The sequence below is a fragment of the Scardinius erythrophthalmus genome (assembly GCF_964197995.2).
Source record: "Scardinius erythrophthalmus genome assembly, chromosome: 10".
In the NCBI taxonomy this organism is placed as follows: domain Eukaryota; kingdom Metazoa; phylum Chordata; class Actinopteri; order Cypriniformes; family Leuciscidae; genus Scardinius; species Scardinius erythrophthalmus.
The window spans coordinates 34003373-34018951 of NC_138230.1; the positions used below are offsets into that span (position 1 = coordinate 34003373).

A 15579-nucleotide genomic window follows, 5' to 3' on the forward strand; every position below is an offset into this window, starting at 1 on the left:
AAAAGTGAGAGTTTACCCTACTGACATATTACTGTTAATATTCAATGTCTTATAGGCAACATCTTGTTCCCTTTTAGTATTTTTTTTTTTGTAACAATCAGGATCTGAGAAGTTTCTCAGATGAACCAATGAAATGACAACTATAAATAGATTTTTTTTTTTTGGCAACATTTTTAAATTATTGCATTGTGATGTTCTATAAACATCTATCCAGAACCAATTCTGAATGATCAAAGTTCAGCACGGAGCTAGGACAAGCCAAGACCAACAATTCTAAATAGAACAAGATATATAAACTGATCATATCATTACAAAAGGCCTTTTACATCATATGTATCCATGATAAACGGGACAGAAGTGCAGAAATTCATAACTTTATTAAAAACAATTTGCAAACAATTAATGCACAGTTTACAGTCCACATATAAAACTTCACATTTCACACATTGGCACAAAACTGCCTCTAATTGTAAAAAAAAGAAATCAAACTGCACTGTAGGAATAGAATACATACTGGCAAAGTGATTAGTCATTTTTCTATGCAATATGGCTGCATACATGACCAACATCCTCATTCCAATGCAGAACCAAGAGAACTAGTGAGCATTAGCACTAATTCAAATTTAATATGTACCATAATTTACTTTAACCACAGCAAAAAAAAAAAAACTGCATTAACAAGTTACTTCACATCTGAAGTATTACACAATTGAACTAAAATACAACTAAAGTAACAGCATGGTTATGTCTAATTTGCTGGACTGAAGGTATTTAAAGGGGCGGGAGGGGGGTAATGGCTACTAGAATGAGCTATAACAGCAGCCTGTGTACAAGCCCATAATGCGGTTGTGCTAAAATAAAACCAAATTAACTTAATTTATAGGATTGAACAAAGAAACATATGATGGGAAATTAATGTGCACTACACAAAACAGCTGCTACTGAAAAACCTAAAATTCTCTGTGGGACAGTAAATGTTAGATAATCAAGTGGCGAGTTATGCCACAGATGTCCATGATGGCTTCATAAGACTCAAGTCTTCAGTGCAATTCAGATACTGAAATACATTCAACATGAAGGGGGACTAGATTAGGGTAATATCCAAAATTCAGTTTCCAATCTAGAGTTTACAAATTAGCCAAAACTGCACAACTTGCAGAATCATGACATTGTTGTTTACACATGAATCGCACCGAAAATGGAGGAAAATACATGTTCATTTCTTTGCACAAATCATTTGGTAACAAAAGTGATAAGACGCTGTAGTTCAGGAAAACCCATTTCATTCTACATTTACCCAGACATCACTAGATCCCCACACAAAGCACCCACTCCTTGATTTGTGCCCTGAGATACTGTACACTGGCATATAGCATAGTAAGTGATAAAGCACCAAATGCACTTTGGATCATTCAATAAGGGAACAACTCGCTGATCTTCTTTGATTTTCAGCTAGCCTACAATGCTGAGATGACTTTCCCCATGAAAGCAAGCAAGAGATTAACTCAATGGGAGAAAACTAAAACTTGCATTAAGAGTAGAGAAATACTCTATTTGAGGAAATTGTGAACTTTCTGCATTATTCGCAGGGGCTGCCCATCACAAAAACCAGTATAACATTTACAGACCAATCACACAATTCATGCAACTCACCACACTAAAAATAACTTTAAAATTACATTATCAGGGTACAGAAACCCATCTGTACAGTAAGAGACAAGAGAAACCTTGGATCCTGAGGCAGTAAACCTGAAGATCCATGCGTAAACTGAATGTCAAACGTGATGAGGAAATTCAGTCTGTAGTTCATCCCCAGATTTACGACCCATCAATCTTGTTAATCTAGATTTCATTCAGGAACTAAGCACCACCGGTCAACTAACTTGAAATCAGGATCCGGCTGGCTTCCGGGATCGCTCATATCCTAAGCAGGTCATCCAGCGCTAGCGTGTCCAGGTCGCAGGAGTCGAACAGATCACTTATACCCTGCTCATCACCTAAGCTCAGCATGTATTCGTCATTGAGCAGAGCAGGAGACAGCGGCACGAAGGGGATTGATTCCTCTGGCTGTTGGAGAATGGAGGACAAGGAGGAACTGAGGGGTGACATGGGGGCACTTCCAGACAAGGACCCAAAACCATTGACGCTACCGTTCATCTTCACACCATCAGCCATTCCATCTGAAGCAGCTTCTGAAATTATATAGAATGGGAAAATATACTTGAAGCAAACTTTTTTTTTTTTTTTTTTTGGAAGGACCAGATGTTATTGTTGCTGTTAAAGTTCTTGCCTTGAGAAACTTTGAGAAACGCAGGGTGATTTCCATTCACATCAAGGCCGTTGTGCAGCAGACTCCCGGAGTCGCCACCGTCCGTACAGAGGAAAACATCAATGGGACCCTTGGAGCTACTCAGGTGGACCTGTAAACTCTAAACAGACATTGCAAAGAAGTTTAAGTATAAAAGGAACAAATATTAATTCATATTAAATTACTTTAATGAGCTGTCTCTTTTAGAACCAGAGTAACTTTAAATGGCTATTCACAAAATCAATTTTCAGAAATTGAAGATAAAGTTCATTATCCTAAAAAAAAACAACAAAGCCAAAAATAAAAGTTTAATTATAACATTTGTTCAATTACACTTTAATTAGCATGAGGAACTTTTTATATATACTTGTTTAAAGTCTACTTTATACCAGGGATGGGTCATTCATGAACGGTCTATTCATCGCGTCTGCCACGTGACAAATGAACGAAGGACTTGGAAGGTAAATTAAAATATTTATGTTCCCTGTTATTTATCTTTGGCTGCATTATGATGATTTCTAAATTTTAAAAAAATGATCAAGATTTTTAAACCATTCAAGGGAGACAAGACACAAACTCACTGCTGTCTCTAAGATCTAACGCATCTTTGGAAAATGCTAAAATTAAACATCACTGTTTTCACGGTCAAGGATTTCAACTCTCCCAAACCATTAAGGCCAAAACAATTCCAGTTGCTGAAAATTTGGTGCATTACTCTAACAAAGTCCCGTGAGAGCAAAATATTTTAAAGTATACCCATCTAACAATTTGCTACATTAATAATTTGCTACTAGTGCTGCACGATTAATCGTATCGCAATCGTGATGTCAAGCCTACGCGATTATATGACGCAAAATGCTGCGATTTTATATTAAATAAACAAATTAGCGCTGTTAACGCACTTAATGCAAATGCTTTTAAACCATTCATGCGCGATAAGACAAAAGAACGAGCTGCCTGTGAATGTCCTCCGACACACACACACACACAGATAGACGTGCGCCAGTATCAAGTTCTCTTTCGCGGTAGAACAAACACACATGTATGCCAAAATGAACGCGCTGCCTGTGAATGTCCTGACTGTGACAGACAGAAAGACTTGCGCTAATATCGTGCGTGCGCACAAAACAGCATGACAAAATACAGTTCTCTTTCGAGCTTGAACGAACAATAACACACAATTATGCCAAAATGTCTTCATGACATAAGAGTGTCTTCATGACATAAGAGTAGTCTTATGATGAACGTGAAGAGTTGATGAGTCGTGAAAGAATGAGGCGTGTGAGATCCGCATCTCTGACAGCGGCTGGTCTTAAAGGGACAGTACAGTAGCTACTAATTACAACTGTCGCTAAAGTTATTAATTTTTTTTTATTACTTTTCTTTACCCCTGACATGTATGGTTATATGTACTCTTGTATGTAAATTATGTTTTGTTCTTGTTAAAATGCAAAAAAAAAAAAAAAAAAAAAATCTGTCGCTAAAGTTAATCCAAGAACAAAGGGAACAGAGAAAAACATTCACTGCTCTTGACTAAAGAACTTTGTTCTTTAGGCTGATTATCACTAATCTGTGTGTGCATTTATTTTCCTTGAGAACCAAGCAAGTTGACTCATGAAACCATTTGTTTATTATATCGCAATCGCAATATTGACCTCAATTATCGCAATGACATTTTCCCCAAATCGTGCAGCCCTTTTTGCTACATCATATTTACACTCACCAACCTGCCAAATGCATGTTCAAATCAACACGAACTCACTAGCCAATTAGGCGGGTTATGTTGGTTTTATTACTCTGAAAGGGTATCTGCACAATTTTTTAATTTAAGGCTTTTTAAGACCTTTTTAAGACCTGAAAAAAAATCTAAATTATTACCGTACATTAGGGGTGCGCAATAGACAAATATGTCTAGCTATTGTTTAAAAGTTTTGTTGATAATTAGATATTTTACTGATTGTGTTTTTGTACTGGTATCCTGGCTGGTTTAGGCCTGTTGTTGACAGCAGACCCACGAAGTTATTCATATTTTTTATATTCTATGCAGTGGTCAGTACACAGTAGTGACTGAAATTAACATTTTTATTAAGGGGCAATATTTGCCACCTTAAATTGATTTCCAGGGGCATTTTCACCTATATATGGACATTGTTTCTAAACGTACTTGGAGGTATGCATCACCTTTTATGTCAAATTCAAATATTCAAATTAAATTATATTAGAATAACAGTACCAATGTCAAAATAAATCATTAAATTAAAATCCATCCTTGCAGTGCAGAGGTGACAGAAGCAGCATCAAAACTAGCATTAGCCTACTATATTTACACTTCATTTACAATTGCATAAATAAAGCTATTCAATATTTAAATATGAAGTGATTTACAATTTTAACGTTTTAATTAAAGGTATAGCGGAGGAGTTTCTTTTTCCGGGTGGGTTGTCTATACTATTGGTCCACCCAAGTGTCAATCATTCTGGTGATATGTTTACGTAAGGCCGTCGTACGTGCTCGTCCCTTAGTTTTCGCTTTCTGCGCATGCGCACTTTCAGGTGTTTATGTGTGGTGATGAGCTAGAGCTACGGTTTAAGCCATTCATTGAAGCTCGCCGTTTCACCGGGTCCTTTGAAAATGTCTGAGGGTCGCAAGAGAAAAAGTGTGTACGAACTGTATGAGAAGAGAAAGGCCTCAGAACAGAGAAACAAGATCAGAGTGTTTTTGGGAGATTGTTTTACACGATGGCGTGCGCTGAAAATACAGGTTGGGCTTCCCACTGATGCCTCAGTCGTGAAGTTTCTACTCGACAGGTAAAGTTTGGCATGCTATTTGGAGAAAAAGTGCAAATCTTCTTTTGGAAAGTAATCTTGTAGGAGCGATGCCGACAGCAACTTGTAAACAGAGCGTGGACGAGGAGAACCTCGCACACGTTTAATAGGCGTTCCCTCTCGGGAGCAGGTAGAGTGTTGCGCATGTGCATTTTTTCAAAAAGTGGAGAGGGCGGTTCTTATCTAAAATTCGGAAAGATCCTCCACTATACCTTTAAAGGATACTTTAAATATGAAACTAAAACCACCAGTAGGTGGCGGCAAGTCACTGTCTTAAGAGAGTTGTTGGAGTCATTTATTCAACCGATTTGTTCAAACGGCTGATTCATTCAGAAAAACAAGTGATTGTTCGTTGAATAGTTAAAATGATTAGTTCAAAACGCGGATTTCAGTTAAAAATAAATAAATAAATAAATAAATCACTGCTGTCTGTTGGACCACGACTTCATTATGAAATTATCGCCGGTGATAAAGTGAAAATTGACAATATTGTGTCCAAAAAGTAACTCAATGTTAACTTTGTTAATTTAACTGTTGTATAAAATAAATAGCACATTTGCAATTATGCAAAGGAAAACGGCACTCTTGCTCATGCAATATTTTTTTATATCTATATAACCTATAACTGCACTGACACATCACGCAGTGAAAGCAAGCATGAGAGACAAACGCGATGTCAGCTCGCACTCGCAGTGCCTCGTACAGTTAAACAATGATTACAATATAGTTCATTCATAGACAATATCGCACATTCCTATGCGCATAAAGAATGAACTTACATCTGAACTGACATTTACTCGTTTTCTTCAGGAGACAGACGTAGGCTAATATGCTGCCGTAAGTGACGCGAATTGTCACGTGAACAAGCAAATCCACCAAGATAAAATAATAAAAAAAAAAATACGTAGGCCTACGCTAATTAGATAGTTTTAGTTTCGAAAGCATTTAGATAAGTCAAAGTCAAAGTGTCATCTAAAATGGAAAAGCTGCGATGTGCGATAACATTGTTTAATATTGCGATGACGATATGACTTGCGATAAATATTCAAATGTGAATGTTAGCTATACTGTTCCCATGTCTTAGTGCTTTAATAGGTTCTTTGCGTGATAGGTCAAACGTTTATTACCAGCCTGGTTCAGATTACACGATTTACCTACTTTTCACGCAAGCGTGTTGGAAGCGTTTCCAGGCAAAATAGAATAGGAAAAGATGTTTATATGTCATTTTGACGTGAATACATATTAATAAATGTCATTTTGATGTTTGAAAGTGTCTAGGTTTTAACAAATGCAAATATAAACTATAAATATAAAAATTATCATTGATTATACTGTCCCGACCGAACTACTGCGCATGCGTTGAACGCGTTCACCGAGCGGACCTCAGCAGAAAGTATAAATACAAGTAGTCCGCATCTGAGCGGTGCGCAGCTGTCGTGTACGCGTCCAAACTTGAGTATAACAGAAGCTTAAGAGTGCGAGCAACAGTAAGATGATCACGTGTGTGTGTGCGAGTGAATGTTTGCGAGTGAATGTGTGTGTGTGACAGCACGCGATGACTGGTTAGAAAGCAACTAGTAGTCTCATCTTTCTTGTCCATGACACGACAAGATTTTAGGAGTCAAAATCGTGTAATCTGACACCGTGACTATCGTAACAGACACAAAAATCTTGTAATCTGAACCAGGCCTTATTCATCGTGTCAGGCTGTCTGTTGCGATGTGTTCATCGTGCGAGTTCATATCGCGATGACGATGAAAATTCGATGTATCGTTCAGCCCTAATTCGTTCTCACTTTTTTTTTTTACTGTACAGACGTCTAAATACTCCCTTTAGGCATATTTCACCATTAAACATTCGTTTTGGAGCGAGCTTAATTTGGAGTAAAATAAAATGCTTTTTTTTTTCAGAATTTTAAGTCACAATTTAAGTCAGAATTTTACAACGGGTGGGATACAGTTTGTCACTTGCACCAGGGTTTATTTGTTGCTTTTTCAGATTCCATCTGCCTCGTGACAGATGAACGAACTAATGAATAGTCTGAAGTCAGAAGATGGTATTTGACCAGATGTGACTTCAATAATTTAGTTTATTTCTGATATGTTTGTTAAGGCTTGTAGATGATCTAAACGGCTGGTAACTTAATTTAGCAGCCAAATTGGCTAGTGAGTGAAAATTCAAACCCTAATTATTATTCATTCCTACTATCACAATATCGCTCTATTAAAGTGAGCGAAATCTTTTTTTCTGTCAGATGTGTTGTATTGTCTGGTGAGCTGCAAGACAAAGTACAAATGAACAATGGCTTTCAGTTTTGCTCTCGGAATTCAATTATTTTTTTTGCCTGTTCATTTTTATTGCCACATCAGCAATCAACCTTTTTTTGTGTTATCCTGGCTGAAGGAAACATACAGCGTGAATCTGACTACCCAGTTTGTGAATAATCGACTCCAATGAGAAGGTTTTTAATTAATCTGTCAAAGTGACTCTTGAATGGGTTTTACTCATCTGTCATTAATAGCTCACTCGCTCAATGAATCAGTTGGTTACTGAATTAAAATCTGTCACGTGCAAGTCACTAAAGTCATCTCACTCAAAACGAGCACTAAAGCTACCTATATACTCTCAGCAAAGCTCGTATCCTAAGGATTTTATTGATACTACTCTCCATAATTTGGTGCAAATAAAACAAGACAGGACAAAAATACATGAAGACTTTTTGCAGAAATGCGCTAAATCTCCCTATGGTTGGAAATAACCATTCAAACTAGGCTGTGGTAACTCTGGACGCATTTACACCTGGTCACTTCATGCATTTTCTGATTGTGAAAAGACCAAGTGTAAATGCCCACCGAAGCAGTGGTTTCGAAATCTGATTTAAAACACTTCAGGAGGGTGTTTTTAGATGCATTCCAGATGAAACTGGACAAGTGTTTGCATCTGGTTATTGAAGCCACACAATTTTATTCCTCCAAAAATGGCGGTAAAAAAAAAACACCGGCTCCCGGTAGCCAGGTATGACAGCGCTACTACAACATGCATCGCCACAGATATAGCCTGACAAAGATGAACAGTTTAGTATCTTTCTTCAGCAAACACATGCACAAACTGCCACAAATAATTGGGTCACATCCTTAAAGCTCAGAGTCATTTTAATTCAAAGTGGTGAATGCTAAATTGCGGACTTTGATCTTGAAATAAGCTAATAAATTACAATTCCTTTTTTTTAATCTTTCGGTGATGCGTACTCCGTTGAATTTGCAAATAACGTGAGAATTGAAGATTTGTTTTGTAGAGACATTTGTGTGGCCAAGCGTAAATTAAACCATTTTAACAAATTGGATGGCTATCTGGGGTCTTATTCACAAAACATCTTGAGGCTAAAAGTAGCTCCTAACTTGTCAATTTAGGAGAAGCTCTTAAATAACGGGTGTGTAAGTCCTAATTTTAGGACTCCTAAATTTCTGCTCTGAATAATTTACAAAGCATTTTAGAGCAAACAGCAGCTTCTAAATCTGTGAAAAGTTAGTAGTCAAGAGGACTCCTAAGTCACTAAGACGAAAACTACAAACAATCTTAATGGCTGTTGCCGCCAATCCACCTAAAGACACTGTAGACCGTTGAGGCAATAAGTATAGAGCCTTGGGTGCTGAGCTTTTTTTTCATAAATGCAATATTTTGATTTATAGATTTCATAACATAAAGGTTCCTTTATGTATAGGCAATATGCATTGAATGATGGAGAAAACATTGCAGTCAATTGGACCTTTCTCTCTCCCACTTCGCTTCCTGTCATAAAAAGGCAAAAATGGCAACAATACATCTATAATAAATAAAAGAAAATAATGTCTGATTACCTGCGGCAGTTGTTTCACGAGTTCACAACTACAAATGATCAGATAGAGTAAAATAAGCCTATTTGCCATACAGCCCAAACCCAGAGCTGGGCCGAGAGTGAGGACTAAGGGGTGGCGGAGGGATGCAGAAAACTGTTGAGGTAACTAGGTATGTCGGCTGTGTATACTGTATATATGCCTCCTCTTGAATTGATTAGATAATGCTCCTCCAGAACTTCAAGAATTCAAGAGACAATTTCTGATTTATAAACAATCTCTTGAGATGCAGACATGTAAGAGGCTGACAATTAGTAACATACTTGTTTAATTAGTGCCTACTTTATAAAATATTTATTTGAATCTGGCAACATGATACCTCGTTCTAAGACTTCTCTCTATTCCTTGGTAAAAGTTGGTCTCAGTAGCATTGTGAATAGGTTATGAGAAAACTCTTACCTAATAACTTTTACTGCTACATTGTTGTGAATACGGCCCCTGATCAGTAAAAACGCATTGTGACAAGTGTAAAGAGGCCCTGTAACACGTGAAAGCCGTGAAAGCACTGAATTCAGGATTGTGTGCCAACTAAGAGGCAGGTCACAGTGTTTGTCAGTCAGAGCGAGATCCGCATTGAGCGCTTAAGTCTTTAACGTTACACACCTCCAAAAGAAACAAACCTGAAGAGACTTTCACATTATGGACCAATGACAGTTTAACAACGTTACTGCTCTGATGAGAAAACTTTCATTTTCCTGTTATCACTGTGAAGCTGCTTTGAAACAATCTGTATTGTATAAAGCACTATATAAATATAGGTGACGACTAAAGGTGACTTTGTTCTTCAATTTAGCTTAAACTATATCCTGGTGCATTTATGGTGTTGAACTTAAAGTTTAAACAATATACTAACTAGATGTTAATATGATATGTAGTTAAACACATTTTGTAGTAATAAACTACATTTAAAAGAAGGTTTTTGAGTAGGTATCTATAATACAAACATACCATGTATGGCAGAATACAGTTAGATTCCCAACCGTAGTAGAAAACAGTCCTTGTTTGATGGAGTTAATAGGTCTTTAAACACTACATGCGTTAAACTAAAACAAAATTATTTACCTCCTTTGGATCAGGCACTTCCAGCTTTGTTTCAGATGGTGCTTTGATCGCTATGACGGTTTGGTCTTTTAGGCTCTTTATTCTTCGGATGTCCTGATAGGTCACATACGCATATGTGAGAAAGGTTAAGGACAAAACAAGCAACTACTAAGTCTTTCAACACATCATCTGAATGTTCATTCATGTTTATTTCCTGCTGTAACTAGTAGTAAAGAGAAGGTGATCAGTTCACATGCCACTTGAACTGAGGTGGCTACAGCAATCTGTCATGCCACATTAAAGGGACGCTTCACCCATTTGCATTAAGCTTAGTATCGTTAGAAACCCAGTCATATTTTTGAATGGTTGTGCATTATTCCCCCATTTTCCCCTGAGACGGGAGAAATACGGATTTCAGTGTTGCAGTTCCTGCTTATAATGATGTAAAAATTGCCATTTTGCGTCATTAAGCAGGAAGTCCCATATCTTTGTAGAGGGGTTGAGACTACAAACACTCGTTCCTCATTTTTCCATAGGGTGGGACCCACTCACGCTACAGACCTATTACAGATCAGTGGGTGGGACTTCACTTGTAGAAACTAAAAGCAATATCCGCCATCTTGTTTGGAAGCGAAGCTAACAGGCGCTGTGGAGCCAGATGTGAAGTTACGACAATGGCGGAAGGTACTCAATATATGGAAGAGGATTTCGAAAGTCTGATGCTCGAATCAGATGTTCGTGGCTACCTTTACGTACCGCAATATAGCGAAGAGCAGCTGAGGCTGATGGAGGAACAGGAGGCAGAAGACCTGCCTGTTGCGGACGCGGACTGAACATCCCGGTACCATGCAACAATTCACCATTTCGAAAGAAATACAAACGAGGAGTAATTTACTAATGAGTTCGCCAACTAACTAGAAATTGTGTGTGAAATGAATTTCAAGCTCTAGTGGTAGCTAGCCTTGTAGACGGAAGAGTGATTTCTCTGATAGGCGGATTCCTCATAGGCGGTGTTCTGGATTAGTGGGAGTGGCTTGCAAAGCTGTGCATTGTGGGAGTTGTTGTCTACCATACAAATGTACCCTAAAGTTACTTTGTCTTTCCTCGGTCAAGAAGGCACCGAATTTCAAAATTAATGTTACATTTCAACTACATATATGACCCACTTTTAATTAAGATTAATGCTACCACAGGTGAAATGCTCCTTTAAAGAGCGCCAAAACAGCATTATTTGAATTTTCTAATAAAACCGACAGACCTTGAAAGCTGACACTTTGTTTCAAATCAAAAGTAACAAAGCTTACTGTGATTTATTGGCTGGGAGGTGCACTACAGATAAGTTTTGTTCAACTGACAACAACAGACTAAAAGATCTAAAGTTCGATCGATATTGATATTGGTTCATCAAAATTAAAATCTATTCAAATTGAGAAGACGATATTTTTAACCCAGCCCTGCAACTAATGCCTGCTACAGACTGTGTGATTTCAGCAATCCTATAGGATCATTACAAATCACACCGTATGACATGGATCTAATAAACTTGGGTACGACATGTATGTAGACTATACGATGATGACACCTATTGAACCATAGGCTACGATGCAAGATAGTATATTAAATGAATTATCAGCATTAAATGTCATCAGCATGCGCTAGTGGTAAACAAATAGAGCTAGATGAATCACACTTTGGCAATTGTACTTTTTATGTGCGCTGCAAAAAAGAATGAGGAAGCGAAAGATGAGAATATGGACGTGGTCATGGCTGGGGAAAAGAGGCCAACATGGCATGCCAATTTTGCAAATGGAGATTGAGGTAAAGTAGTTTTTAGTTTTAGCACCACATCACATTGATCAATATGTATTTCATGTTGCATTTTTATTGAATAGTCAGTAGACATAGGTTGCATCAAACTCTGCAAGATGATCATGCTAAATTTCTTAAACTGTCAGAAAATTATCGCAGGCCATCTTTGGTTACAAGACCGTGACAACGGCTGTCTTTGCACCTCTCAACCTATACGACGTAGGACCACCGTTTGAGCCATGACCACAGAAATCGCCACTATTGGTCATTTTTCGTCTGGGACAGCCCAAAAATCGTACAATGTATACCAGGCATAAGGCTTAGATTCCTACTCGTGCTCTCCTTTTCTGGCCTTCAGTGATCATTACACACTTCAGAAAGAACAGATAACTGCTTGTGAAGGATATTTCTGACTGTGGATCTCCTCGGTCATCTGCTGGACGTTACGTGTGCAGGTCTGAATGAGCTCATCCAGTCGTCTCTCCTCCTGAGTGAGCGCCAGCATCTCTCTGGCCAGGCTGTGACTCTGCATCGCTGGAGACGGAAGACCACCTTCTGACGGGAGACTGGAGCCGCTGCAAACACAAGAGCAGAAGTCAACGCTTAAAACACTTCAAATCCAAACAGGCTCAAATCTACTAAAACTTCCAAAATAATCAGTGTTAAAATAAGAACCACAATTTTAAGTAACCCACAGCCATTGTATGTTGTTCTTAGACTTTTTCTTGATGAGGCGCACTCCCTCCAGCACGTTGGTGATGTCATACAGACGTCTCTTCTGGACGTTGAGCACAATGGCAGCTTTATTGAGATCCAGCACTCCATCGGAGGATTGCGCCAGAAGCTGACAGAACTTTTTAGTCAGAAAGCCCAAGGACGTGTCGTACCGAGTCTTCTCCGGTGGGGTTTTAGGAGCTGAAATGCAAGAGGTCATTCAATCATTAATAACTCTGCGGCAGAAGGAAGCAGGGCTGGTTGGTGATGTAATTAGATGGTATAATTTAATATTGACTGACTCTACACACTTATCGCATGAGCAAAACTGTGGAATGACGGAATGAATTTAATACCTTTGGGGACCTTCAGTTTTAGGGCTCCTTTGCGACTCCGAAAGGTTTTAGCTGGCTCGCTGTATTGGTGGTCTGTGATGTCAAGCTCCAACCTCCTTTTAGCCTGTGTCAAGAATTAAAAAAATAAATAATTGTTTGTGAATTTGTCAGGGTTATTAGCCTACATTATTAGAATAGTAAGACTACTATTATTACCCTCAATTTAAATAGCAGCCAAAACTAATGTGCAGATACACAAACTTTTACTCCATTCAATGTGCTCAATCAACAGAAAATGTATGAGTACATCAAATCTAACACTTGTGTTTAGACAAGTTGGTAAACTAATTGGACAATAAATCTCAAATGGCCCCAAAAATCTGTCAATATATTGTCAGTTACCAATAAAGGTACATTTTTCAAGACTAACAGCTTGTGTGTCCCTAAAAGAGCATCTTCAGCAGACTGTACAGGCTCAGATTCATCTGAAAAGCAGCAGATATTGTTTTTTCATTTATCTAGTAATACCAATTCAAAATTCAACACAGACAGTAGGGGAGAAATTAAAATGGCTGTCCTCCATTACCTAAGCCTTAAACTCGGTGACCACTGAGAAACTTAGAAAGGACAAATGACACTTTAGTTAATTATAGATGCAGTGAATATCTATTTATGCATTTTGCATGTTGCAGAAATACTGCTGTCATCACAACATGATAAACGGGAAATATATTTGATGTCATAGGAAGTGCACTTCTTAAGTGCTGCATAAATGATTGCATGCATTGCAACTTTAAACAAATAAAATACAAAACAAAAAATCCGTCAGAAATTAGTTTTAGCATAATCTGGTTTTGGTTGAATTTAAGGTCCTACATATTTGGTAACATTAACTGACATACGTTACATTAACATTAGAGATCCTGATAGTATGTTATTTAGAATCAATTTTAATTTTTTGATTGATAAGTACCATATCATTTGATTTATTCTCGCATGACGTTATTTTTATTTATTATTATTATTTTTTGCCGTTGATGTTCCTTCATTCATCCCAATTTATTTTTCCTTCCCATCTTTGCTCACTTGTAGTTCACTTCAGTTTTGCATGTGTCGTTTTTAAATTCAAAACAATGTAGATTTGTTAAGTTTGAAAAAGTTGTATTGTTCCAGAAACCTATAAAACATTTATAAAACAAAAGTTTGATATCTCAATAAGCCATTTAGCTTTGGGTAACATGAACACCACCGACCTCACGTATGAAAAATTACTTAATAAACAAATGCCAGTCAGGAGTTTTTGCAGTAAATCACGATTAAAAACAACCGTTAGCAAAGCATTCGGCTTAGCACAGAGTCCGCGAGCTCAGAGATGACTCCATCCCCCATCCTAAGACAACAAACCAGGGCCTAGACTTCACTATTTCAAGCTTTTGCATAGAAAGCAGACTCTTATGAGACCATATATAGTCGATATTAAATTGCATATGGTCCATATCCGACCTATATAGAGCTATTTACAGCAGTAACCCTCGAGCTTTCGAATAAAACTTTAAAAGGCGTGCAACTGGACAACCAATCGAGTAACAAATACTACAGTACTGCTATTTTAAGTTAAAGACCACCAATGCATTGCAGCATCTTGTTTAACACGATTATAGTCGTATTGTCCAATACAGTTAGTTATATCGTGACTACATTGCGGAAATGTGTAACGTTATGTTTGTGGTAAACCATCATCATGCGTCATTACGCATTTTTAGGGGACATTCAGTAAAGTTCTTAATTAGTTAAGTATCGTAAACGTGCTGATTAGTTCTGCACAATAAACCTGCCTACTCCGTATAGTGAATGCACATTACGCAGATCCAGCAGTTAACGTTAGCCATGATGACAGCAGAAGTAGGCTAAGTGGACTTAGCCTAACGACTTAACATTTGCAGGATTGAATGTGTTTGACAAGAATTAAAGCAGACATTTACCGGTGGTCGTCCTAGTGTGGGTCGTAGTCCTGTCCCATGTGTCGCTCCTTGTAGAGGAGTTGTGTACAAACTGTCAGCAGAAGCCTCGGGCACACAGACATTATTAGTGGACGGCGGTGTGTTTATCTGTATACGGGCTGCTGCATTGGAATAAGCTGCACATCGTCGATCGGAAACCGCACTAAAAGCAACGTGTTGTTCGCCTCTAACAACCCCTGTTAACATAATTTGTCCTGGGACCGAGGAACCCCCCTTTCTCATGATCCTCAGAGGCGCAGGTTCCCTTTGTCCCACTTGTGATTAGAGGCTCTTTTTCTATCAAATCCGAGCGAGTGGCTATAAAATAATCATAAATTATGAAAGCGCACAGTCTTAGGAATGCATAGCTGTAATATGAGTGAGATTGCTAAATCCTAAAACACCCGATGTAAGCGATTAAAATGCGATGCAAACTCCCTCTCGCTAGAGCGAAAAATGGCTCCAGGAAGCGGACAATGAAGTAGGGGATGAGGTTTACGCGCGAAAGGTCCTCCCGCGAAACTCAGATTTCCCGGGAAATATTTGAAACAGATTTGCATATGTGCAGTCATTCGCCAGCTCCGTTCTGTTTTCCGCCCTTAAGTGCTGACGTGTAGGTATAGTGGAGCCAATGAAAACGCACGATGGCGTTTT

General features: G+C 38.2%; 1 protein-coding gene across 1 annotated transcript; it reads right to left on the reverse strand.

The window, feature by feature from the left end:
* Positions 1-359: 359 nt before the first annotated feature.
* e2f3 (E2F transcription factor 3) lies at positions 360-15501 on the reverse strand. Its single transcript, XM_081376188.1, has 7 exons — positions 14908-15501; positions 12947-13049; positions 12572-12791; positions 12284-12451; positions 10089-10203; positions 2291-2429; positions 360-2192 (listed from the first exon to the last, which is right to left on the reverse strand). The coding sequence occupies exons 1-7, from the start codon at positions 15166-15168 to the stop codon at positions 1918-1920; spliced, it is 1281 nt and encodes a 426-aa protein (XP_081232314.1). The 5' UTR covers positions 15169-15501; the 3' UTR covers positions 360-1917.
* Between the last annotated feature and the right edge of the window lie 78 nt (positions 15502-15579).